This window comes from Colias croceus, chromosome 2 (assembly GCF_905220415.1).
Source record: "Colias croceus chromosome 2, ilColCroc2.1".
Taxonomy (NCBI): domain Eukaryota; kingdom Metazoa; phylum Arthropoda; class Insecta; order Lepidoptera; family Pieridae; genus Colias; species Colias croceus.
The window spans coordinates 8,138,755-8,166,500 of record NC_059538.1 but is presented as its reverse complement, the minus strand read 5'-3'; the positions used below and the strand labels follow the sequence as shown (position 1 = coordinate 8,166,500).

At 33.3% G+C, this 27,746-nt stretch overlaps 3 protein-coding genes across 6 annotated transcripts; 2 read left to right on the top strand and 1 right to left on the bottom strand.

Annotated features, from left to right (window-relative positions):
* The first annotated feature begins 2,570 nt into the window (after nt 1–2,570).
* On the top strand, nt 2,571–4,129 carry LOC123700647 (U7 snRNA-associated Sm-like protein LSm10). 3 transcript variants are annotated; one of them, XM_045647911.1, is made up of 4 exons: nt 2,571–2,615; nt 3,352–3,531; nt 3,679–3,796; nt 3,934–4,129. In XM_045647911.1, the coding sequence occupies exons 2-4, from the start codon at nt 3,392–3,394 to the stop codon at nt 4,093–4,095; spliced, it is 420 nt and encodes a 139-aa protein (XP_045503867.1). In that variant the 5' UTR covers nt 2,571–2,615; nt 3,352–3,391; the 3' UTR covers nt 4,096–4,129. The 3 variants fall into 3 exon arrangements, with proteins under 3 accessions (XP_045503867.1, XP_045503854.1, XP_045503862.1); XM_045647898.1 differs by having other exon boundaries at nt 2,599–2,848; XM_045647906.1 differs by lacking the exon at nt 2,571–2,615 and adding an exon at nt 2,619–2,673.
* Nucleotides 4,119–20,731, bottom strand: LOC123700634 (cryptochrome-1-like). Of its 2 annotated transcripts, none has more exons than XM_045647888.1 (10): nt 20,276–20,731; nt 16,631–16,901; nt 16,311–16,562; nt 16,025–16,209; nt 15,372–15,543; nt 14,381–14,606; nt 10,643–10,783; nt 5,332–5,483; nt 4,993–5,195; nt 4,119–4,926 (listed from the first exon to the last, which is right to left on the bottom strand). In XM_045647888.1, the coding sequence occupies exons 2-10, from the start codon at nt 16,876–16,878 to the stop codon at nt 4,235–4,237; spliced, it is 2,271 nt and encodes a 756-aa protein (XP_045503844.1). In that variant the 5' UTR covers nt 16,879–16,901; nt 20,276–20,731; the 3' UTR covers nt 4,119–4,234. The 2 variants fall into 2 exon arrangements, with proteins under 2 accessions (XP_045503844.1, XP_045503836.1); XM_045647880.1 differs by lacking the exon at nt 20,276–20,731 and adding an exon at nt 16,985–17,259.
* Nucleotides 20,732–22,101: 1,370 nt separating this feature from the next.
* On the top strand, nt 22,102–24,276 carry LOC123703887 (60S ribosomal protein L8). Its single transcript, XM_045652076.1, has 6 exons — nt 22,102–22,200; nt 22,352–22,508; nt 22,590–22,746; nt 22,954–23,157; nt 23,390–23,548; nt 24,127–24,276. The coding sequence occupies exons 2-6, from the start codon at nt 22,371–22,373 to the stop codon at nt 24,240–24,242; spliced, it is 774 nt and encodes a 257-aa protein (XP_045508032.1). The 5' UTR covers nt 22,102–22,200; nt 22,352–22,370; the 3' UTR covers nt 24,243–24,276.
* Nucleotides 24,277–27,746: the final 3,470 nt, after the last annotated feature.

The following is a 27,746-nucleotide window of genomic DNA, read 5'->3' as shown; positions in this document are numbered from 1 at the left end:
CTGAGGATTACGACCCAGAACCCAGGCGTTTATTATAAACAGTTTTTCTTTGATGATTTTGGCTTGAAATTGACCCGTCGAAGCAACGCGTTTAAAAAGAAGATCTGAGTAGCTTACAATTTGGTAAACAGCATCTGATGCAAAACACAACTTTCCTCTAATTACAAAGGATGTTAATGCTATATATCGGTTCATATCCAGGCTTTGTAGCCAAGAGTTATTTTAAAACTATCATTCTATATTACATACCAATTAAAATTGTATGTACCTATAAAGTTTGGCCAGTAATATTATAATATAACTAGCGGTCCGCCCCGGCTTCGTTTTCTCTACATAAGAACCATCCTCGTACTTCAAGGAATATAATAAAAAAAGAATTATCGAAATCGGTTCAGCCGTTCTCGAGTTATGGAATTACAACGAAAAGTGGCATTGATTTTTATATATTAGATTAATACTGTTAAAAATATATGTCGTTATTATTTATAGACCATGATTTTTAGTTTTTTCTATTTCGAAAAATCCTGAATATACAAACCAGTGTGGTCACCCACAGAAAGAGACAAAAAACAACAGTGACGTCATTCAAGGTTATATTTTCTTGTGACAAGTCAATGGTCATAGTGCAATCTCCAGTGTATTAGATATAAGCTTCTTGGATGAGACAATTATTATTTATGCTAAATAAAATAAGTATCTGGACCAATTATTAAAAAACGATACTCCCTGATTATGGGTAGTTACCATAATAAAATTGTAGCAACTCTCACTTTGACAATATGGCATAAGTGTCAAAAAAATTGCGTCGCTTCGAATATTCAAGTTAATACTGTTGCGTATTTAATAAATATTTTCCGAATATAAATAATGTATTGCATTGAGAAAAATTGCAGAAGTGTTTGGACACCAAATTCTGGCATAGAATTTCACAGGCAAGTGTATATTTACGTTATTTACAATATTCCTCAATACTCCTGCATTTACCTGTTTAGAATCATTTCAATGGCAAAAATTGTAAAATTTTGCATCATTTAATGAAACAACACTCGACATCGGTATTGCACTCACATGTAGTTATAAGATTGTTCGTTTTTACATTGAAATTTATACTTTTTTAACTTACCTCATATTTTTTGTTTTAGGTATTTCAGCTTTCCAAAAAGTAAAATAAAAAGAAATATATGTGCCCATCAAGGGTAAAATTACTGAGGATTACGACCCAGAAAAAAATACCTTTTGAAAAATAAACTTTGTAAAGTTAGCTGAAATTTGTGCAAGGCGTTTATTATAAACAGTTTTTCTTTGATGATTTTGGCTTGAAATTGACCCGTCGAAGCAACGCGTTTAAAAAGAAGATCTGAGTAGCTTACAATTTGGTAAACAGCATCTGATGCAAAACACAACTTTCCTCTATTTACAAAGTTAATGCTACCTATATATCGGTTCATATCCAGGCTTTGTAGCCAAGAGTTATTTAAAACTATCATTCTATACCAATTAAAATTGTATGTACCTATAAAGTATGGCCAGTAATATTATAATATAATTAATACTGTTAAAAATATATGTCGTTATTATTTATAGACCATGATTTTTAGTTTTTTCTATTTCGAAAAATCCTGAATATAGAAACCAGTGTGGTCACCCACAGAAAGAGACAAAAAACAACACTGACGTCATTCAAGGTTATATTTTCTTGTGACAAGTCAATGGTCATAGTGCAATCTCCAGTGTATTAGGGCGTATTCAGAAAGAAAGCTTGAAACTTATAAGCGCTTATCGGCGCTTGTCATATTCATATATTTTCCTGCGCGGGTTACCAGCGCTGACAATCGCCGATAAGCGCTTATAAGCGCTTATAAGTTTCAAGCTTTCTTTCTGAATACGCCCATAGATATACCTAAGCTTCTTGGAGCGGAGCGTAAGAGCTTGAAGTGTCACCCGGCAAACCAATTTATAAGACGTTGTCACGTCAAAACTGTCATGCTATGTGTGTTAAAATTTATAATAATATTCCTGACGATTTAAAGAAATTGGACGCAAAACAGTTTATGACAAAACTTTATAGGTATGTGGCTAATAAGCAAAAATTTTTATAATGTAAGGGACTTTTTGGATTATAAACATAAATATTGACATGTATAATAATAAATAAGTATTTGAACTTAACTATAATATTGTAGTAATAAAATTGTTATAGTTTTTTTTACTACTAGTTTAATTTGACTGCACATATACCGCCTTATTAGTTACTAGCTTTCCCCCCGCAGCTTCGCCCGCGCAGTCAAAGAAAAACCCGCATAGTTCCCGTTCCCGTGGGATTTCCGCGATTGGATCATTTTCCCGGGATAAAAAGTAGCCTATGTCCTTTCTCGGGTATCAAAATATCTCCATACCAAATTTCATGAAAATTGGTTCAGTAGATTAGGCGTGATTGAGTAACAGACAGACAGACAGACAGAGTTACTTTCGCATTTATAATAATAGTATGGATCTGTGGCGTTTACGAGACTTCTTTCGTAGCACATTATCCACCAAAATAGAGAAAAAAAGTTTGACTTTGACATAGTAAGAGTTCTGTAGGATCTGTGTGTTGAATTCAAAATTGTCATTTGGTAGGTACAAACTGGTACAAAATACAAATTTCAAATATTATACCTAAATACTTACAAGGTGAATAATTATTTGGTTTTATGTTCTATCATTTCAAACATTAATATTAACCATTCAAATTTTGGTGGAAATCCAGTGATACCTTTTATATTAAATCATCAGAGGGCCATGAGAAAAATCATGTACCTATGTGCATAACCTCGTGTCACAAGTTTAAACGAAATTTTATTCGTAAGTAAGTACCTACAAAATGAATGTTTCCAATTCAAAACTTCTACAAATCGCCGCAATAGGTGGATTGGTAGTCACTAGTACTGGATTATACCTGCAAAGAAAATTAGTCGACAAAGTAAGGGACTTAGATTATTATAAACTTGCTCTCAAAAAGTTAAGATCACATCCAGGCGCTGTTTATCATTTAGGAGAACCAATTAAAGATAAGAGATTTAAACTAAGTGACAATGAAAAAAATTATTGTGACCAAAAAACGGCCAGATTTCAAATACCTGTAGCAGGACCTAAAGATCGAGGGAGTTACTTCATTTGGGCTGAAAATCAAGAAGAAAAATGGTTGTTAACAAAGGCTGAGTTAGAATTAAAATCGAAACCAGACGAAAGATTAGTCATAATTAAACCCTAATTTTATCATAGGGATTATGAAATAGTAGCAAAATGTAGTATTAATATAATATAAATAAAATGTTTATTTAAAAAGTTACTCATTCTTTTCTTTTTCAGTATTTTTTATATAAAATAAGTCATTTATACTGTTTCCAAAATGTTTGTTGGTTACTCTATAGAAAGATTTATGTACCACAACACATTACTGTGTTTAGTGAGATCATTGGAAGATAAAAAAATAACAGTAGATCTAAGAAATGACACATATGTTTGTGGAGAACTAGTATCTGTTGATGGGTAAGTTTAAATCTTCATATTAAACAACATTCAAAATAAAATTAATGGCTCATCATTGACAATATTTTGTCAAGTGGACTATGAGATAATGTTACTTTTAAATAGGCCACTTAGATAAAGAGCTGCTCCATTTTTATTTCTTTTTAGATATATGAATATTTCACTAAACAAAGCTGTGTATTGTGACCCACAAGGAAATGAATACTTTTTTGAAAATCTATTTGTTCAAGCTCGAAATATTAGATATATTCACATCCCAGAATCAGTAAGTACATGTTTTGATAACAATATAATACCTATGCAAAATATCATTTAATATTTTTATATTCACATTATTTAAATCATATTATGATATTATTATGACTGGGATAGATTAACCAACATTTTGGATTGTAATTGTAGGTCTCCATAATTTCATCTATAAAACAAGAGCTGCGTTGTAATAAACAAACTCCAAAAGAGAATCCCACAGCAAAATCAAGGAAAGTTCAAAAGGCGCAGAAGCAGCATATGGAAATTGTAGCATCATTAAATATTGAAAACAATGTTAAACCATCAGAGTAACATGCAATAAATAAAACAAGGTATTTTACAAAAATTTACTTAGTTTTATTAAAGGAATATCTATAAAAAATCGTGTTTTCCACACTTAAATTACAACTTAAATACAGTTCAGGATCACAACATAAAAATACTATAAACCCTAGTTTTCATGTTGCTCAGTATTTTTATCTGGCACTCCAAGAAATTGTCTATCATTATTTATTACAATTTGGTGAATTTTACCACCTTTGGTTATAGATTTTTTGTTGTCTGCGTCATATTCTTTAATTAACGAAGAATTAAGGTAATTGTCTTTTAGATTATTGTGGGGCACAATACCATTTGACATCATGAACAGTTTAGGTTTTTCATCTTCATATTCAACAATTTTAATGCTTTGTGCATAAGTTCCACTTGTATCTGAATTCTTTTCAAACTGGTTTTTGTTGAAATTAGCATTACATCTACTCAGTGTGAGATTTTTATGGTTACAATTTTCATTCTTATTGGAATTTTGCAAATCCTCAGTGTTATTCATTTTGTAAATATTAAGCTCACCATTCATGAGATAATGTTCTTTGGGTGGTGGACAGGAACTCGATTGCTGCACCAACTTAGCCTTTTGATGAACAAATAAAACTTGCTTAAACAAAGGTGGTTTTGTATCAACATTATTAGGTCGGATGAATATGTCATCCTCTTTTAATTCTTGAGCGGAAGGAGTCGTCGTGTTTTGCACCTCTGTTATTTGACTGCACAAGTAATTAGATTGATTAATACTTGCAATTATTGATGTTGGACTAGGTGACGATTGCATGACATTTGGGCGTTGTATGACTTGGTTGATCACACCTGCAATCACAATAAATTTAGCTTCTATAGAAAAAAAAATACAATAAAACAAAACTACTGTAATACCTTGAGGTTTATATTTAGCGAGTTGCGCATAAACTTGTTTTATACGTTCGATATTAATTTGTGACGCCTTCGTGTGGTCCACCATAGGCAGTGGATAATCCCTGCCAATGATACACCGAGCTGCTTGTTGAACAGAGTCTGGCGACACCCATGGTTCATGAATATACCTAGTTGGCATATTCTTCAATGCTGGAATATATTTTCTGAAAAAATAGTAGTAATTATGTATGTGTATAAAATTTATTTAAATTATGTCAAAATATTCAATCACAATGTAAACATAATAATGTTTAAAAACAACAGCATTCTTGCATTACATTTGATAGATGTCTTATTTACCTGATAAAGTCACCATTAGGATCCGTTTTACGTCCAAATCTAACAGGGCAGTAGCAGTGAAAAAATTGTTGAAAAAAGGAAGAACAGGATAACCACATCCACATGCCCGCATTCACAGACCAATCTGCATCTAATAGTAGCTCATCAAATACCTGAAAACAAAATCTTTTAGAGAGACAGTTAAAGTTCGAAAAAAAACCACTCCACTATTTGCATTTTTTTTTTTGTTTAGTCATATATGTATTTTAAATAGTTAAAATAGTTTGGAAAATCCAAAAGTGCACGCCTCATAATGTCATCCTTTACAATAAAATTGATTATTTATAAAGAGTACACTATAAATATAAAAAAGAAATAAAATGAAACAGTTAGAAAAGTAAAGAAAGCGGTACCGTAATAATTGAGCTATTTTTCTTGTGGCCCCACCTAGATGTGAAACTGCGCAGGTTTAAGGGACTGACTACCAACTTATTTTTTTAAACCTTGGCTTATAGTATAAATAATCGAGTTTATAATGGTGAATTTTGAGTACACTATAAATATAAAAAAATAAATAAATAAAGAATATATATAGATATACTAAAATTATGGAGAACAGTCGATATTTTTTTTTTGTTTATTTAATAACAATTAAACCACATCGAATCAGACCCTGAAAAATGAAAGGGTTCTATTCCTGAGCATACTCAAGCGTAAGAGAAAAAAAAAGACTCGATTAGTAAAGTATTTCGGTCGCTATCGTGTTAACAAGAAAATCCTCCGCACATCCTGGACACACGGACGTCCAAGACAGAACTTTTTTAAACTGTTTTTTAACTAGTTTAAATAACAAAAATGACATCAAAAATATCATGAATGTTAAAAATAGTGTTTTTTCTTAATATGTGTGTGTATGTCCTACACTATGTATGTATTATACATATACTATGTATGTATGTACTAGTTTTATTTCCTAGCTGTTGCAAACTTGCTAATGTCTGTCCAATTTTTAAACAAGGTGACCCTAATACACCATCCAACTATAGGCCTATTTCTCTTCTTAGCTCACTATCTAAAATTATAGAAAAAATAGTAAACAGCCGACTGATGCGCTTTCTAGAGAAGGAAAAAATATTATCACCTAACCAATACGGGTTTCGAGCTGCCAGATCTACGGAGGATGCCATCACATCATTGGTTGACTTTATTGTTACTAAATTAGATGGTGGCTACAGATGTGCTGGCGTTTTCCTGGATCTGGCAAAAGCATTTGATACTGTTTCTCGAAAAATCCTTCTCAGGAAACTTGAGTGTGTGGGAATTAGAGGTTTACCTCTGGAATGGTTTTCCTCATATCTATCTCAGCGGTTACAGCGGGTAAAGTTGGAAAGCTTCTGTAGTGATATTAAATCTATAAATTTCGGCGTTCCTCAGGGTAGTGTTTTAGGTCCTACCCTTTTCTTGGTCTACATCAACGACTTCTGCTCATTGAACATGCTTCAGGCTCAAGTTTTTGCCTTCGCAGATGATACTGTGTGCCTAGTGCGAGTTTTCATCGAGTACGAAACGTAACTATCGCGTTTGCGTCACAGCCGAATTAGTATGGGAAATCGAACAGCGCCCCTAGCGGACGTATGGGGAAGCTTTGATTCCCCATACAAATTTCGCTGTGACGCAGACGCGATAGTAACGTTTCGTACTCGATGAAAACTCGCACTAGGCACACTGCTGTTATATTCTACGAGCGCGACTGGGCTGGAGTCGTTGGTGTAGCCCAAGCAGGTCTTCAAATAATGGCAAGTTGGCTGCAAAGTAATCTACTTACCCTAAACACCGACAAAACAAAAGTTGTTTGTTTTCACACAACACTAAAAACGGCACCTGGGGTAGATATGAGGTTTACCATCCATCACTGCAAAGATGGTACACCACTATGCTCGTGCCCTAACCTCCAAATAGTAGATGAAACTAAATATCTTGGTGTCATAATTGACAAGAAACTAACATGGGAGACCCAAGCACGTGCTCTAAGCTCCAGAGTTCGTAAACTCATGTACATATTCAGACTATTAAGAAATGTGGCTGATACAGAAACGATGCGTATTATATACACAGCGCTGTGTCAGTCGCTTCTGTGTTACGGAATATGTGCATGGGGTGCAGCTTGTAAAAGCACACTACTGAGGGTGGAAAGGGCACAAAGGGCAGTAATAAAAGTGGCGTATAAAAAACACTTACGATTCTCAACAACGCAACTGTATCTAGAAACCGGCTTTCTTAGTGTACGGAAGTTATTTTTAATGGCACTCATTTTAAAATTTCATAAGTCAGCTAATAGAACTTTAACAAATCCAGAAAGTAGACGTCTTATATGGCAAACTCCAGCCACTCATACCTCTTTTGCTCAGAAATCTTTCTCTTTCTTAGGTCCTTACTTATATACTAAAATTAACAATACATTAAATATTTTTAAAATGACTAGATGTAAACTAAAAAAGTCACTAAAAGTATGGATGAAAGGCCTTGATTATATTCAGACGGAAGAGATTTTGAAGTTGGAAGTATAGAGACCTATCTAAATTACTCACACACACCCAAACACACACATACACACACGCGCACACCCACACACACAAACACACATACACACGCATGTTTAACAGTGATTTATATAATTTGTATTGTATAATTATTAAAAAATTTGTTTTTTTGTAAAAATTTTATGCAAATGGAAGAAACTTGTTCCCACGACACAGGGAATCCTAGTGTGGGAACAAGGGTTCTTATATTGTATGTATCATATTATTTTGGATAATAAAATTATTGAATTATTAAAAAAAAAAAATTATGCATTATCTTACAAGTGCAATGTATGATACATAAAGACATTTTAAGTTTGAAAAATCAGATGTTTTGCGCGAAGTGACAGTAGTACCCACCTCAACGCTTCGCTTATGAGGCGTGCAAAATATATATATACAGTGGTGGTCACATAATTAAAGACACCCTCTAATTGACCATAAAATATTTACATTAGGAAGTACAATTATCTGAAAAAGGTATTTAATCTAGTATTATTTTTATTAAACCATACAAGACAATATATTCTTTAAAATGAGGGACAAAAAATAGTTATATTCCTTGTTAGTTTCGACACTTGCTCTCTGTGGGAATGTAACACAAACTTTGTTAACGTACGTATAGCTGGCCACTTAAGAGGCCTACACCACCGAAACTAGCGACACCGAACATTTTATTTTTTTACTCCTTAACCAGATCAAATTTAAAAAATCTAGCTCGGTACTTTGCTAGTATATTACTTGTAGTATTTTTGGTATTACTTTTCACTATTCTAACTGTTCATTATTCTAGAGAACTTTTGATTACCGCCAAAAGTGGCCACTTTTGGCGGTAATCAAAAGTTCTCCTAATTTACCGAATGCAAAATAATGAAAAGTAATACCAAAAATACTACAAGTAATATACTAGCAAAGTACCGAGCTAGATTTTTTAAATTTGATCTGGTTTAGGAGTAAAAAAAATAAAATGTTGGGGGGGCGCTAGTTTCGGTGGTGTAGTCGCCTTAATTAAAGACAACAAGAAATGAGTTTAAATTTTTTTTAAATAAAAAGAAACAGCATTGTGCTTTACTTCCTTTTGTCGCGTAATTTCATAAATCGTTGACACTATAATTTTCTTGGTTATTTTTAACTTTTAAAATTAAAATTCATACGTTTAATAGTTTTAATATCAATTACTATGGTTAAAAACAAGAGTTGCGACTCCTCCGCAAGAAAAAATATTTCTAACTTTCATGATAATTAAACTGTTTCAAGGATATAGTTATGAATGCTATTAAATATGTCAAGATGTTCCACACGACCGAAAACGTACTCAGAAAAGCAAAACCAGGTGAAACTAATCGGCCGAAAGATTAAAAAATGGTGTTGTTGGCTAAAAAGATCCATGTAAAGGGTCGGAACTGATACAGTTCAGAGTTGTATGGTGCAGCAGGCTTGAAGGGGGGTCTGCAAGCACAATTAGACGGAGACTGTGTGAGGAAAACTTGCACTGAAGAGTATCTCGGAAAGTACCACTTTTGAAAAAACAAAATGTGAAGGCAAGATTTCACTTTGCTACAAAATACGAACACTGGACTGAACGAGAATGGAAACATGTGCTGTTTCTGCATGAAACTAAGATTAATATGATTAATTCTGTCAGAAAACAATATGTAAGACGCCATCTCAATAAGGTAATGGATCCAAGATACTCTAAAAAGTAGTCATACATGGGGGTGGAAATATCAAAGTGTGGCGCTGTTTTTCTGGACTTGGTGTTGGACCTGTCAAAAAGACAGAAGGCAATATGGACAAATTCCAGTACAAGTATATTTTAGAGCAATCCATGCTGTCCTATGCAGAGGAAAATTTACCTGTTGTTTGGACTTTTCAACACGATAATGATCCTAAGCACACAGCAAAAGTAGTGAAGTGCTTGTTAAGGAACCAATCTGTAACTGTTTTGGATTGGCCCCCTCACAGTCCAGATTCAAATCCGATCGAAAACTTATGAAATCAAGAAAGAAAGAAGTCGCGGCAAAGCGATCATCAAACGTCGATTAACTTTGCAAAACATTTTCGAAGAATGGAACCAATTTAGTGATGCAACTTGAACAAAACTAGTTGTTTCCATGCCCAAGAGATGTAAACCGTCATTACTCATTAGTGCCAAAGGACATGCAACCAAATATTGAAAAGTGTACAAATGTTTTGTAAATACGTCAGGTATTTGTGTTGTAAAAATAATCTCATTAAAATAATATTTTTTTTATATTTCTTATAAGCGAGTCTAATGTCTTTAATTATATGGCCAGACCTTTGCTAGGTTTAAACTGCTAGTAGTAAGGATGAACCGAATAAAATCTAACAAACCGACAAGTTTTGTAGATAAAATTTAGTTTAGCATTAGACAACACATACCTGAATATTTTAAAATTATTTAACAAGTTCCAATGGTAGTGTAAAAAAAATGTTGAGAGAAGTGTCTTGGGAAGTATAAAATGTTCTTAGTGTCTTTAATTATGTGACCACCACTGTATATATATACATCATAATACAGTTTGTTTTGTAATTTTTGGTTTTCAAGTCTTGTACTATTTAAGGTACTCTTCACATATTATGTGTAGGCGATAGGCATATTGAGGATTTTTAACTCTTAAGGTTGATTTTATGCCATTTTGACACTAGGACTCAAATTGTTCATACAACATTCTTCAGAGCTTAAAAATAGCAAAGAAAACTATATATACAATTAAACCTTTGAAACTTGCCTTCATCCCTTCTTCCCATGAGATCCATAAATCACCCCGAGTTAAAAAACAGGCCACTGCATGTCTTGCTAAATGGTGGATCCAGCCTTCTTCTCTGAGCTGAATCATAATAGCATCGATCCATGGAAAACCAGTTTGACCCTAAAATTATAATTGATAATTAAAAAAAATTAAGCTTCAAGGTTGTGCAAATACGAGATTTAAAAAATAAATACTACTAATTAGCATAATATTTTATTCAAAATTAAGTTTATTTTTTGCTTCGAATTGAAAACGAATAACTATAACAATGGGCGGGCAGTACAAATTTTAATAGTGTTTGAAATCGTAAATAAATAAGATAACGTGTCTCTGTCGTGGCCACATCGTTGCTCATTTCATGAAATGGCCAACATATTTATTTTATTTATTTATTTGACACTTCATTACACACATTGTTTTTATAAAATATAATAGTATAAACCTAATAAATCACAAAGTTACAGCTTTAATATGTGTAACGGGGCGGCCTTATCACTTCAGAGTGATCTCTACCAGGCGACCCCTTAGGCAAAGGACAAGTGTTTGCTGTATAAAGGGAGGCATCAAAATCTTATTTTAAAAACTAAACAATATTTTATAAACATACATATTACTTAATAATTACATAATAATATATACCTACTAAATGATAAACATACACATATAAAAATATAATATTAATTAATTACTTAAAGTATTAAGGTCACTACTCAGAGCCATATTCCAGATCAAAATAATATTTATGTATTAGACGTTTATAAGAAGTTAAAGATTGTGCACGTTTATACCATAGTTTGATAAGATCGTTAAATCGTCAACGCTTAGATTACGAAATAAAAGACAGATGGAGCGTTGCCGAACTAAACCGAATAATTTATCGTCATTTTCAATAAAGCTATGTGTGCTGTCATTTCGCCGCTGCACTGTACGTACACGGTGCTTCTGTGTGCGTGTAATGTTGCCAGATATTGAAAAATTTCCCAAATTTTCCCCCGACTACGGAAAAAAGAGGGTTATGTTTTTCGAGTTTATGTATGTATGTATAATATTTCTTTGACACGCCCTGCAGTATAAACCGTTGGACCGATGGCGCGCGGTGTGTCCCTTAAGACACATAAAATTGAAAGGATAGAATAAATTCGATTACTCAGGCGGGTCACGAGTGGCTGAGTTGGTTAGGCATCCGCCCCGGAATGGCGCGAAGGATGCGGGTTCGAGTCCCGCCTCGTGATCGAATTTTTTCTATTCTTTATAAATTTATATTTATAAAGCATTTGAATGCCATAAAAACCAAAAAATATAAATTCAAGAAAAGGTCGTGTTCCATCGTTACAATATTGTATTCACTGAAAAGTGCTTCATATTGGTTGAGATGGTTGTTAAATCATCTCAATAGATGGCGCGCCGTGTGTCCCTTAAGACCACAGAACAGTAAGAACATAATAGAAGTGCTATAATGTCATCATTAGTATGAAAACCAGTGTCGCCAAACCCACACATTTAAACCGATAGTTATACAGTACACTACAAGTAAACTATGCCTTTGATTGGACAGCTTAATTTGAGTAAAAACTGACTTAGGTTATAAATTCAGCATTTCAATATGTACCCTAACGAACCAAGTTACGGTTTATTTTAGTATAACATCCCTAGGTATATTAGCTGTTTTGTTTCTCTTTGCTCAGAAATTCCAAATTCGAAAACATTCAGCTATTCCACAACAGATGGCGTTGGTTTTCAATACATATAACTTTGAACCTCTACACATAAAGATAAGGTTGAAATTTGTGTCACTCTAAATTAATGACATTAACTTGACATTAACCTGATGCTATGCTCTAAGGGATGTCAGCCTTGTTATCGATAATTCACAAATAAATATATTTTTGTGCATTTTTTTTTCTTTCTATTATATGAGTATAGGATAATGTGTCACATTTTGTAGTATGTTTATTACTACTAAGTACGTCTTTTCGTATTATTATATTTAAATAAAAAACGGAATAGAATAGTATAAATCTATATTTACAAAACAAACAGAAAATATGCATTATTTTAAATCTTGGAACTGCCGTAGGTTTGATGTATCGGTGGCCTTTGTTAGACTGCTTATTGCTGTTCGGCATCCAGTTAACTCGTCACGTTGCATTTATTATCCATTTCTCTTTTAAATTAGGCTCTTTCGAAAATCTATAAATAAATAGGACAAATGAAAGCTAAGGAAAAATAGAATAAAATTTAATATTTAAAATGTTTGTCTTTTTTAAAGTATCGATACTGTCGATATGCGCCACATGCATCACTAATCCGACATTCGTTTGTTTATTTCAATAATATTCCAGAAAGTCTTGTTTGCTGTTCAATCTATATTAGTACTTATTTCTTATGGATTAAGGTTCATTTTGACTTAATATTTTTATAAATTTTTGACAAATTACGACAAGCGAAGTTGTAACATAAAATATATTTAAAATAAATTAAAATAAGACTTACCGATGGTATGAAATGCCTCGATTGCTGATATTATTTCGTCTGCTATCATTTTTCCACTCTAATACCGAACAACACGCTTTAAATAATGAATAAATATGGAAATAAGGTTTGACAGTTGACAACCGACTCGAATATTTTTCTGCGCACAACTGAGAGCGAGTTAGGTGATCTTACCTTACTAGTGACACGTGGGCCACGCCCACATCGCACTTCTATTATGTTCTTACTGTTCTGTGCTTAAGACACATAAAACTGAAAGGATAGAATAAATTCGATTACTCAGGCGGGTCACGAGTGGCTGAGTTGGTTAGGCAACCGCCCCGGAATGGCGCGAAGGATGCGGGTTCGAGTCCCGCCTCGTGATCGAATTTTTTCTATTCTTTATAAATTTATATTTATAAAGCATTTGAATGCCATAAAAACCAAAAAATATAAATTCAAGAAACAATTGTATTAATATATGTTGTAGGATATAGGACAGATTTTAGACGCATTTTTTCTTCAATATAAGATATCCGCAGTTTCCATTTTACTCGAACCTCTTCGTCGTAAATTCTTTGATATGACTTTTTCATATTGTAATTAAACGAATAATGAAGTTTTAAACTGCGAATAATACAATTTTCGACAGCGGCCGCCATCTTATCACATAAACACAGCGCTTGTATCTATTGTACGATATGATGAAATAATATTGATCATTTCATGAAAAAACCGCGCGTTTAATTGGCCATATCGAGAAACGATTTCTTATCATTGATCTGCTCAAACCACATCATGATGTGGCCAATACACATCCAATCATTTCATGAAATGCGACCATTTCACGAAATGATCGATCATATCTAATGGCCAATTTAGTTTGGCCAGATCGTTAAACCGTCAACGTTTCACGATTTGGCCATCCACATTTGACCAGATCGTCGATCTGGCCAAACGTAGATGGCCATTTCACAAAATGCGACCATTTTTGTTTCTTTTTTAAAAAGCGATTCGCTTCTAGCCCTCCCCGGCCGCTGCCGCGGCACGCTCGCTTTGCTCGCTCGGCTCGTGCGTTGCTTATTAAAATGTAACCTAACCTATATTTTATACGATCTGGCCAAATGTCGATGACCAAATCGTGAAACGTTGACGATTTAACGATCTGATCAAACTACATATGTTGGCCAATTCATGAAATGAGCAAATCTACGATATGGCCACGACATATATAACAATACTCACATTCGCCCATTTTGCTAAAGCATCTTGATTTTTCTCCCACGGAATTTGTACGCAAATAGGATTTCCTACCATTCTGTCAAAATTAGGGTTGCGAGTTGCTGCACAATAAAAAAATTCTCTCCACAATATTTGGCCATGTAAAGACAGGGGTGGCCGAACTCTTTTTATCCTCTTATAGAGTTCTGTTAACTGATAATAAAATAGACGCGTCGAAAGACATCCGAATCTAAAATGAAAAATTATTCGTTAAAATATTTATAATCGTTTTTTTTTTTATTTTTTTAGTAATAATTTTAAATTTTTAGTAAAAAAATATATTTCACTCTTATCAAATAAAAATTGTTAATCTTAATCTTAAGTATAAATAGACATGATTGGATGATTATGTGAAGTATAAAATGAATTATAGTCGAGCCAATTTAATAGGCAACATTTGACGTCTATCAATTTTATCTACGAAGAGAGGTAACCTGCTTAAAAACATCGATTAAAGTGAATTAATCGATACGGATTTGAAACATTTGTCAATCGAATTTATTAATTTATGATGATTTTTATTCACAAGTAATCAATGCAGTCGATTCTAGATGTCAGATTTCGATTTTTAGAGTAACGTCTCTAGTATTTAAAAAGAAAAAAGGTTTATTGACACAAAATTGTAGCGACGTCAGTTCTTCAATTCAGAAATTGTTTATTATGTTTAGTATGGTTTATCAGTAAAATGAAATCTTAAAATTACTTGTATCGGTCATCATTATTATAAATATGTAATCGTAATTGAAAAAAGTTAAGCAAATGTGCAGTTCTAACAAAACGAAATATCATGTTATTCTATGTCGTCGTTACTAGGTTACGTTGTTGAATTTTGTTGTACTGTCAAATGTTGCCTATTAAAATGGCTCTACTATAAGTGAACAAATTATGATTAGAAAAATGTCGCCTTAAATACATACAGTGTTCATGTATATGTGCCGATTTTCATGAAGGATACCTTAAATAGGGCGATAATCCCGTTTGGCTGGCTAACAACGATTGCGGTGTCATTTTAGGTCGACCAAATGAAGCTACCCATGCTTTCCTCTCTAGGTGTCGCTCTAATCTAGCTAGGGCTTCGTTTTCACCACCAATCCACACTGGTGGCTTTAGACCTTCGGTTTCGAATCCTGAAGTAGAAAAAAATAAGTAAAAAAATGCTGAAAAAAAAACAACGAACGTATTGTGTGATGTATGCTGCTCTTTTATTTAGAGCTTTAATTAAAGATGGATTGTGTATTATGCAACCTGTTTAATTGCTAACATAATTAAATATATCATATATTAGAAAAATAATCTAACCATTTTTAAACTTCGGAAAAGTAACATAAAGGAGAAAAATACAGTTTCGTTTCAACGGAAGCCCTTTCAATTATAATTGGACAATTCTAACCAATGTTTACGAAAGCCCTTTTTTTGTGCAACTCTTTTGAAGTCAGTGTCGTAACTTTGTTCCCGTGTAAATTTCGTATTGCTTTTATTTTGAGATTTTTGGCTTGCGTTTTATTTTTTCTTTTGTGTAGGTACTAGAAGCCTACCTACTACCTAGTTTTTACCATGAAATAAAAAATGATGGTGCTATCGACAAGTAAACATAATATCAATACAAACCAAGTTCTTCCAAAGTTGGTACTCCAAAACGATCATCATGGTCCACCGTAAGAGGAGTCGTCGCACCATTTAAATTTTGTAATGAAATCGCGGATTCTGCAGCAGGCGGTGCGGGCATGCTCGCAATCAAAGCTTGGAATTGATGATATGTTAGAGGTGCTTTTCCTCCATTTCTTTCTATTATTCTGAAAACGTTACTTTTTTTTTAATTCCTCCTATTCAGATAAATAACAAAAATTTAAAAGTAATATAATTCATCAAATCTAAGTACAAAAACTATATTTACTGGTCAAGTTTGTATAAAGTATGTGAAACGCGCGAAATAACAGTTATACCGACTTCGCGACATTTCGTCATAATATTGTGATCCCGGACCCTGCCATAGGGCTCAGGATCCTCTTCGAAAGTGAGCGCCGTAGTGCCCCACTCACGAAAAAGTTTAGGTAACGCATCTGCAGGCTGTCCGCGTACCACGAAAAGGCGAGAGTTTAATTTTCTTAAGCTTCTATCCAAATCTTCCAGACATTGTAATAGGAATCTGAAATGATGAACGATTAATATTTTCCAAGAGAAAAAAAACATATTAATTGAAAGAATAATATTTACCTCCATTTATTAATACCGACATTCGAGGAACTTGCGAACCAGGGATCAATTATAAACACGCATCGAAAAGTGACTGCATCAACTAATCCCTCTCGTAAAGCGGGATTATCGTGTAGACGTAAACCTTTTCGAAACCAATGAACTGTGTGTTTGAGAGCTGGTTGACGAGTTGGGGGAGTGGAGGAAGTAGGTGCAGGGCCAGGATTACGCGAGCTGGACGCCGGCAGCGTCTCTGCAGCAGCTGACATACCTACGTCACCGACATTACTGTCTGGAAATGTAAGGAAATCCATTATTTTCTATTACAAATATTACTTCATGCCTTACAAAATACTGCTATTAAATTCTTGTGACCTGTAACAATTCTATTGTTGCCGATGTGTTTACATACAAATTTACAGCTCAATTGTTTGATCTTCATGTTTAAAAGTATTAACCAGTTTAAAAGGAATCGCATCTCTTTAAATGAAATTAAAATTAGCACAGATATATGTACCACGTTAAGAAAATTCAACTGGCACTCGAAACAACTTGAACTCACGTTACAGTATCGTCGTTTGATTTCTGTTTGACGATGCCCGATGTATTTACGACTTCGCGTACTTACGCGCATGCGCTTATTAGCGACATCTTTTAGCGTTACCTAATAACTTCATTCTTGATTCTACCCAGATTAGGAATGGGTCGTCGACGCATTTTTCATCAACGAGACTAGACCGTTAAATGTCGTTCATTAACTAGTCGATCAACTAGTTAAAATCTTCGACTAGTCGATGTGTAAACTGAAACGAATTGACAACGATTGACACGGTCGACCGACGCGCGACGGTATTGGTAATCGAACGTTCGTTACCTTGAACTGAGGTCTACACTCTACATGTAAAATTCCACATTCTTACCACGAAGTTATTACGAATTATAGATTTTCAAAGAATTCAATGTCAGGGTTGTCTCTAGTAAAGAAAAAAGTTGTGTGGTTTTATGAAACCACGGTAAAAGTGAAACTTTTTTTCACACTAGACATTTAACTAAAAATTATCGTATTTGTACGATAATTATCGTACGTATCGTGCGTCACGCGACATGCGCTACACAGACCAAAAAGTTTGAGACGATGTAATAAAAGTTTCACTTTAAAAGTCAAAGCTATTTTTTACCAATTATATATTATATATCACCTATCTATTACCAAGTTTTTGTTTATGATTTAACTTGTCGTTTTAAGTCGTTAGTTATAGTCGATATATTAACATTATTCAATATATTATTATAGGTAGGTAATCCTTATGATATGCAATAAATTAACTGAATAAAAGAAATATCTTAGATTTTTCAGACAATTCAATAATATCAAATTAATACAAATTAATCTCCTTTTTTTTTTCAATATTTCGAGCATTGATCATAGTAATCTCATTAAAAGTCAAACGGAATTAACGGTAAAAATATTGAACTATCAACTCGCGACGCGTCGCGGTCGCGTCGCAAGTTGATAGTTACCTAATACAAACGTGTCGACTGACGAGCCGTCTACGACGAGTCGTTTAGCCGTCTACGGTGGACTATTATACGGCCACGTCGAAGAGTTAACCGTCGCGGACGCGTTGACGAGCGTTTCGACTCTTTTGTTTAGTCGTTGAATTCAACTAGTGCGTTGGTGAGCGATGGACTAGTCGAATCGTTGAATGTACATAGACGGTTAATTTAACTAGTCCGTTGATTCAACGCCCATGCCTAACCCAGATGACGTACGACGTACCTAGCCTTTCGGTTGATAATATTCTTAGTAGCATCCAATAAGATAGATCTAATACAAGAATTTTGTATCCATATTTCTCGTTACAAGTTCATTAGTTACAAAAATACCAACAGTTTCCAAATATTTTTTTAGGTAAGATCAAGTTCCCAAATTATTTAAAAATCATAAAATATGTGAGTGTGCCAATTTACTCAATTTTGGAGATAATTTCATTTCATTTCAGTTTTTACAGCACATTTGTATCATTGCAATTGTTTAAAATTAACTGTAAATGCAATTATAGACTAAGGGCAAATGCTAATTGCATATTTAAGTAAAAAAAAATATACTATAATTTGATGCCTTAATTATTCTGATAATACTGATAATGCTGATTGCATGGTCATCAATATATATTATGGTATAGCAATTTAAAACAAATATTTTTGCACAGGTTAACTACAAGTAAATTTTCTAGAATATTAATCTCAAAACATAGAAATGTTCATATACCTAGTACTGTAATAGTACTTATCTTAGATCCTAAGCATGTTAATTAGTTGAAACTTAAGGATTTTTTAAACAATAATAACCAGATCAAAGCACCAACTTTATAAGCAAAAGAAGAAAGTGAGTCAAAAACGCCAATAAACATATTATATGTATTGAACTGTTTTCAAGTAAGAAAATATTGAGAGGTATGTTCAGTAGGTATTTAACCATTTTCGCAAAATGCAATACATTAGATTGTATACAATTCAACTGTATACAATTTTTTTTTTGGTTTGATAGGTATAATAATTAATATCTGAGTTTATAAAACTCAGATATTAGCTAGCATGGATTAGGTCAATTTGTAGTGAGGGTCTTTGTAAGAGTAACTGGCTTATTCATAATTCATTAATGACATAATGCAAAACAGAAAGGATATATTATGTGCCTAAGAAGACATGAAATCTTCTTAATATACATAAATCTCGTGTCACAATGTTTGTCCTCAATGGACTCCTAAACCACTTAACCGATTATAATAAAATTCGCACACCATGTGCAGTTCGATCCAACTTGATAGATAGGTTTTAGAGAAAGCAGGCAAAGCGGCGGGTGGTAGGCTAGTAATGTTATTATATTTTTAACAATTTATTTTTCCAGAAGTTGTCAAAGGAATCTCATTTCAATGCTTTATGCATAAAGCCTATTCACTTAATCCAAAAAAAATCTTCAAACAAGTACTTATTGTTTTAAGAGTAGGACAATTTAAATAGTAAATTAAGGAAACTTTTGAGCAAAATTGAATAGAAATTATGTGCATATTACTTGCATACATAATATAAAGCTATAATTACTTTAAACTAGCTTCAATTAAAACAAAAAATCAATATTCAAGCAACATAAACAACTGTTTTGCAATAAATATAATCAGTTGGTCAGTGTATTCTATTATTAATTACAATTTATAAATAATAGAAGAAATGATAGTCAATACAGGGGGAGAATAGAAGCCAGGGATACAGGTAGTCTCTTCAAATTGAGAAAATAACACAACGCTTAAGGTCGATAAGGCCACCAATTTGTATGATGAAGATTCCTTTTTATTTTATATCTGTGCATTGTGCAATAATATGTTTTATTATACGTAATAAAGAGAAAATAAGCTTATAAGAAATTACATACATAAAATTAGTTCATACCTACTCATAGGAACACTTCTAGTGGATTGGAGTGTTTCATGTTGTAGGTAATGTATTTACATGCATAATAAATATCTATATTATCTTTTGCTGTATTATGTAAGAATTATGAGTAATTTAATATGTTGTTTACAATTAAAATAATTGATCAGAAAAAAACAAAAAAAAAAACAATTTTATAAGAATTAATGTAACATGAGTATATTATGTACTCACCTCTGTAATTATAATGGGTAGGTACACTACTAATAATTTGCCTTCAATTAGGCAATTTTTTTAATAAACAAATTCAAAAGCCTCACTCGAAAGGGACACTTTCTAAAATATTTAAGAATTATATGTTTTCATCACTTCAAAACTTTACAAGTCGCAATTGATAGAATTTATAAACAATACTGTTTTGTAAGTAGTCATATAAATGACAGACACCATTATTTTTATAATCACTTCTGTGAATCACTTCAAGGTCCAACTTCTGGTACATATATCAAAGCAAACAGACCATAATCTACACTAATTTCACAGGTCACTTATTAATTAGGTAGCACTTATGCTGTTTCTAGAACTTATGTAAATTGAAAACTCAAGTTGATACAATAAATGGAAGAAAGACAAATCCTAGCGTGGCATACAGATAACAGATATGCTGTCAGTCAGAAACTCGGAATTCGTTCGTCCACGCCGCTTGCAACGTGACTTCATGATCTACACATACCTATAACATTCTAGATATACTAAAACGTGATTCGTTCTATATTATGTACTGCGTAGTGTTTCCTATATTACTTGCTCTGTGGTATAGTGTTAAATTTTGTTATGTAGACGTGGGTAGATCATGATTTAATTATGTATTTCACTGGAGTACAGTTAAACAAGTATTTTGCTTTACTTTTTTATCAATTATCAAACGGTAATCATTGTAAGTGTTAGTCATTATCGTGAGTACCTACTTATTGCATTCTTAAAAACATGTTGAATTTTTAAGCTGGATTGCATAGCTTTTAGGCAAGGCTTCTATCGCGGGAATTGAGCGCGGAGACCGAATCGAGAAATTCCGTAACGAAAAAACCTCACGCTCCCCACTCCGAAGGGCGGAGGTGTAGCTTGAAGGCATAGCATAGCATGCAAATCTAATATAATATAGTTATCTGTGATGCAAATTGCAATAGCTTTACCGCGGCCGCGGCAGTCCCCGAGTGCCACACGTCGTTTTATAATAGGTAAATAGTTTAGATATAAGCACAGTTATAAGTCTAAGGTTAGACTAAAATAATTTGGAAAATATTTTTACGATTAGATAAACCATAACGTGGTTTTAAATAGGTAATAAATAATAATTATAGGCATTAAAAGATGAAATAGGTACCTTACCTGTCTACTTATTTATATTAATTAAAAATATGAATACTAAACGATTCATTAGGTACCAAATATTTAATCGAATGAAGGATCTAAGGATGAAGGGATGACCGGTTGAAATTTGGGATCAGATTTCAGAATATGGATAGTGAATATGAAGCTTAAATTGTGAATTTACAGGGCAACGAATCAGTCATGAAGTAGGTAGCTCAGTCTTATGCTCAGTTAATTTTTTTTATATCCTAGCTGACCGTTTGGTAAAGACGATTGACTTGACGCTGCCTTCCAAGCAAGTGGTCGTCCGTCGTGGCTGTGGTTGTGGCCCGTGGATTCGATTCCCAACCAGGTGTGATGAACCTCGATGTCTGCTCTGAGTCTGGGTGTTAATAATATGTAAGCATTTATTTTAAATTATATATTATGTAGGTATGTTTATCAGCCATTTGGTTTCCAAAACACAAGCTTTAGCTTCCTTAGGAAGCTTACAGATCGAGCCGTGTGTGAAAAATGTCCTGAAATATTTATTTATTTAAGTAAATTGATGATTGATATAATATATTTGCATATAAAAAATATGTAAAACTGTTAGATTATTCCTGTGGATTATTCCATTGCGGTTACAACTAAAACAAAAATTATATTTTATAGAACATCTGTATCCAGTTTTTGGCGAACCTTTGTATGTTTAGTCTGTGGTTGGTGCATCTCTTGTCAACCTGTCAATGTCATTAGTCATAAGTCATTTTCTTATTGTTCTTTCAAAAGTTTCCCTCAGCGAGAGTGTACGTAAATTTTTAGATTCTGTTTTGCATCTATTGAAATCACAATGTATTTGTTTAATTTTTACTTTTTGAATTTAAAATATGCATTGCTTACCAGTTTACAAATAAACTGTGTTTATATTATTCCTTCAATGGTGCTAAACATTTACAGTGAGGGCTGAAACGTTACAATGGGTCGTGTGATTCGTGCGCAGCGTAAAGGTGCCGGTTCAGTTTTCGTATCGCACACCAAGAAGCGAAAAGGTGCCCCTAAACTCCGTTCGTTGGATTATGCTGAACGCCATGGTTATATCAAGGGAGTCGTAAAGGTATATTTCTTTTAACCGTATTTACTATACTGTACACATGCATGCATGATTTGAAAAATTATTTGGTATCAATAATTTTAGGACATCATTCACGATCCTGGTCGTGGTGCACCATTAGCGGTTGTTCACTTCCGTGACCCGTACAAGTTCAAGACCCGTAAAGAACTTTTCATTGCACCTGAAGGTCTGTACACTGGTCAATTTGTATACTGCGGAAAGAAGGCTACACTTGAAGTTGGTAAGTCGAACTATAATGTGTTTCTCAATTATCTTTTTGCCTTGAAATGATAAGTAAAAATTAAAAACTATGAGATTTGTTTGTTGTGATGACTTCCTTACCTACCCTGATTGTGAATGATTACAAAGAGGCTCTTTCTGATGTTCAATTAATTTCTTTATATAAACACATTCTATTATTTACATTAAAACAAAATATACCTTACAGGAAATGTTATGCCCGTTGGAGCCATGCCTGAGGGTACCATTGTATGTAACCTCGAAGAAAAAATGGGTGACAGGGGCCGGCTAGCCCGTGCATCTGGTAACTTTGCCACAGTTATCGGCCACAACCCTGATGCTAAGCGCACCAGAGTTAAGCTGCCCTCTGGAGCCAAAAAAGTGTTGCCTTCAAGCAACAGAGGAATGGTTGGTGAGTAACATTTAAAATTATGCTGTGTAACATTCAATTTATCTCACAGGATTACAGATGATTAAGTATTTCACATATAATCCCATCAATGTAAAATTGAGGAACATGATGACTTTCACTTACCTACTCTGAAATGTTTAATGATTACACAGAGGCTCTTTCTGAGGAATTTTTACAAATGTTTTACATAGGAAAGCATAGGAGCTGGATGCTTAAGTGTTCAAATTTGCAGGCATTGTTGCTGGCGGTGGTCGTATTGACAAGCCCATCTTGAAGGCTGGTCGTGCCTACCACAAATACAAGGTTAAGCGTAACTGCTGGCCGTACGTGCGTGGTGTGTCCATGAACCCTGTGGAGCATCCCCACGGTGGTGGTAACCATCAACATATTGGTAAGTTTTTAGTCATTTTATGATAGCTGATAAAATCTAAAATTTAAGTTGACTATTCACAATTTGGTTGCTTATTTATTGTGAGTATTGGAAAGAGTTAAAATAATTGATTGTTTGATATTATGTCAAGTAAATTACAAATAGTATATTGAACTTAACTGACAGTAATAAAATATCCCTAAGAATATCTTTAGTATATGTTCTACTGCTATTGCTCATATTTATGCATCTCTTGATTTTCTATAAAATGTAATGTTTAAGAAAAACGGCCATGCTATGAGTATTGTGATTTTATTTGATAAAATAAAAATTGTGTCGCGTGATAAAATAAAACAATGAATAATATTTGTATAAATGTTCCTAACATTGTGGATCAACATTATACTTTTACTGATGTATGATAGATTCGTCAATGAAGCATTTAATAATAGAGTAAATAGGATGTACTTAGAAAAAACATTACCACCTTGAGAATACATCAAATGAGGTGGTTGGATTTACCACACTTGACAACTGCACAAGAATATAAATGCCAATTGAAATTATTTGGACTAAATATTTGTACTTCTTAATTACAGGTAAGGCTTCGACTGTCAAGAGAGGAACATCCGCTGGTCGCAAGGTTGGTCTCATCGCCGCCCGCAGGACCGGAAGAATTCGTGGTGGCAAGACAGAAACCAAGAAGGAGACGTAAATGTAACTTTATACAAATTAAAAAAAGAATCAAATTTTTGCCTTTTTATTTTACAACCAAATTCTTAAAATGTGTTAGCTATAGAATACATTACTGTTAAATTATTAAATTACATATTTAGATTGCATTGAATTTCAATCCCTACTATTATTATAAATGTGAAAGTAACTCTTGCCTGTCTGTTACTCAATCACGCCTTAACTACTGTACCAATTTTCATGAAATTTGGTATGGAGATATTTTGATACCCGAGATAGGACATAGGCTACTTTTTATCCCGGGAAATGACGCAATCCCGGAAATCCCACGGGAACGGGAACTATGCGGGTTTTCCTTTGAAAACGCGGGCGAATCCGCGGCCGGAAATCTAGTTGAATAAAGTAGCAAGTAGGTAGGAATTCACTGTATTTTAATTTAAATATTGTAGTCTAATGTGATTTCCATCATTGTATTATAATCGAGATTTGAGTAAACTCAATTCTAAATTCCGATGATAAATCTCAGAATGATGATTCTTGGCAGGGATATAGCTTATGAATCAAAATAGCACTTAGAGTTAGACTAACCTCAAACTCATTTATTTGGCACCAAAAACAAAAATGAGTCAAGTAAATAGAAAACAAACAAAAAGAAAGAAAAAAAAAATGCTTTTCCACGAGTGCCAACGCGGGTGATACCGCGCGGCACAGAATAGGTACCTAATCACTACATAGTATAAAACAAAGTCGCTTTCTCTGTCCCTATGTCCCTTTGTATGCTTAAATCTTTAAAACTACGCAACGGATTTTGATGCGGTTTTTTTTAATAGATAGAGTGATTAAAGAGGTTTTAGTATATAATTTATTAGGTTTTAGACCAAGCGGGCGAAGCCGCGGGCGGTAAGCTAGTAGGTAATAAATAATAATAAAAAACTTTATTTATCCATACCTTCAATAACACTGTGTATGTCACTCATTTTATATAAGCACAATACTTAAAACTATGGACATTATCGTCTCAACTAGGCCGAGCCTGTATCTAGACGATAATATCTTCCCACTATGTAATATTAGGGGCATTTCACGCCAAGCGGACACAGATTTCAGGGTCAGGTCTCAGATTTCGGTTATATTTTGGTATGTTACACCTGTATATATCCTCGGTATGTATACGAAAAATTTTTGCATTTAGAAGCTTAGTTTTCAAAATACAGGTCTTTGAAGATGTCAGTAAGCGCGAGGTATGGGGGACTTTGAATGTAATTACCTATCAGCTCAAGAAAAGTAATTTTTAAATAAATTGATGACTGAATAATATACCCCATGAAATAAACTTTTTATGCTCATATTTAGAATTTCGACTTTATATTTAAATTCCTTAGAAAAATAAAAAAATATTTTTCTTTGTCATTTTTTACAAACTTTGCGTATTTTTATTTGTTTTAAAGATCATTAAATATATGCTTTATAATATGCTTAAACTTCATGCAAAGTTCTTGAGTGGTCATCGCAGTACTTTAGAATCTACATGTATTATAATGTCGAAGCGCGGCAATATCCCCATACTAACATATTACCTACTAGCTTACCGCCCGCGGCTTCGCCCGCTTGGTCTAAAACCTAATAAATTATATACTAAAACCTCATAAATCACTACTATTAAAAAAAACCGCATCAAAATCCGTTGCGTTCACAGAGTTACAAAAATAATCATATCAAAGACGGTAATTTGATATTTGCGTACCTACTTAATAATTCTTAGATTATTGGACCTTATATCCGATCTTTGATGACGAGTTTTTAATTTTACTTGCTTTCCGGGCAGATAATATGGAACAACTGCAAAAAAAATAATGCACTGTGACTGCCAACCGTTGTTCAAACTTTATTTTTTTAAAGCAGCAACAGAAATACATCTCTGGAAATTGAAAATAATTAATCCAGGTTCAACCGCCAGTACAGATACAGAAACGCTTTCAAAGAAACAATCCCTATGGGTGAAAGGTATGGAATTAGGCACAGAACATATAAAGAGTTACGTATTAAAACTTTCGTATCTTATTACTAGCTGTGCTCCGCGGTTTTATCCAATGTGCTCCGCTCCTGTTGGTCTTAGCGAGATGATATAGGTAATTATAGCCTTCCTCGATAAATGGGCTATCTAACACCGTAAGAAATTTTCAAATCGGACCCGTAGTTTCCGTGATTAGCGCATTCAAACAAACTACCAACTCTTCAGCTTTATAGTAGTACTAGATTTCCGCCCGCGGCTTCGCCCGCGTTTGCAAAGGAAAACCCGCATAGTTCCCGTTCCCGTGGGATTTCCGGGATAAAAACTATCCTATGTGTTAATCCAAGTTACCCTCTATATAAAAAAATAAAATAAAAAATAAAATAAAAATCATTTATTGAACAAGCTTCCTTACATCAGAATATAGACCCCAGACTCCCAATATAGCTTTCGCTGTGTTTCAGGAGTCTGTGCCTTCCCGATACATTACATCAGAATAGTTCAATATTAATTAGTTACAAAAGAAAATTTTTACAATGTTGACAGATGAAAAATAATACTAAAATAAAATAATATTTAAAAAAAATTAGTTCCATAATATTTAGCAAATAGAATAATTAAGACAATTAAAACAATTAATACAATCAAAATAATTATTTGACTAGTTAGTATTTTATAGAATTAAAGAAAAAAAATGTATTTTGAAGACGTAGTGTAGGTAGGGTGTGGGTGTGTGTGTGTGTGTGTGTGTTTGTATGTGCGTAACTATGTATGTGTGAATAATGTGAGAGTTCATTATGAGGCTTATTATATTTTCAATACATTCCAATGTCGTTTTTAACAAATAAAATAAAGTTTATAGAGACAGTAAAAAAAAATCACATATTAAATTAATTATTATAACTAAGTCAATAAAATTAAAGATTTTTTTTTTATATGTTTTTTTTGTTATATGTGTGCTAAATTTCATTGTAATCGGTTCAGTAGTTTTTACGTGAAAGAGTAACAAACATCCATACAAACTTTCGCATTTATAATATTAGTAGGATAGATTTACTTGAATTTTAATAAAATATAGTTTATGTGCCCGTACTTACTACTCCAGACTCCTTCAAATAAAATATGCATTTCACAGTAATTGTTTTCAATGTTTTCTAGGGTAATATACATACTACTCTGTCCGGATTAACCAAGACTTAAATATTTGTACCCATCCATATTAATTGACTTCGCTTACGTTAAAATTAATATAAGCACAGATAATAATATAATAGTATACATACAAGATATAAGTAGGAATTACAATTACTTACCGAAAACAAGAGATTTAACAAATTATGACTTGACATTGTAATGAGGTTTCAATAGTCCTAATTACTAATTAGTAATTACGCTAAATAAGTTTGTAAGAATATGTTTGTATTTAGGCTTAACTATACTAGCTAAGTAGGTAGCTTATGTGACTGCGCTACTACGCCAATGAAGCAGCGGTATATAAAAGAAATTTGTAATTTA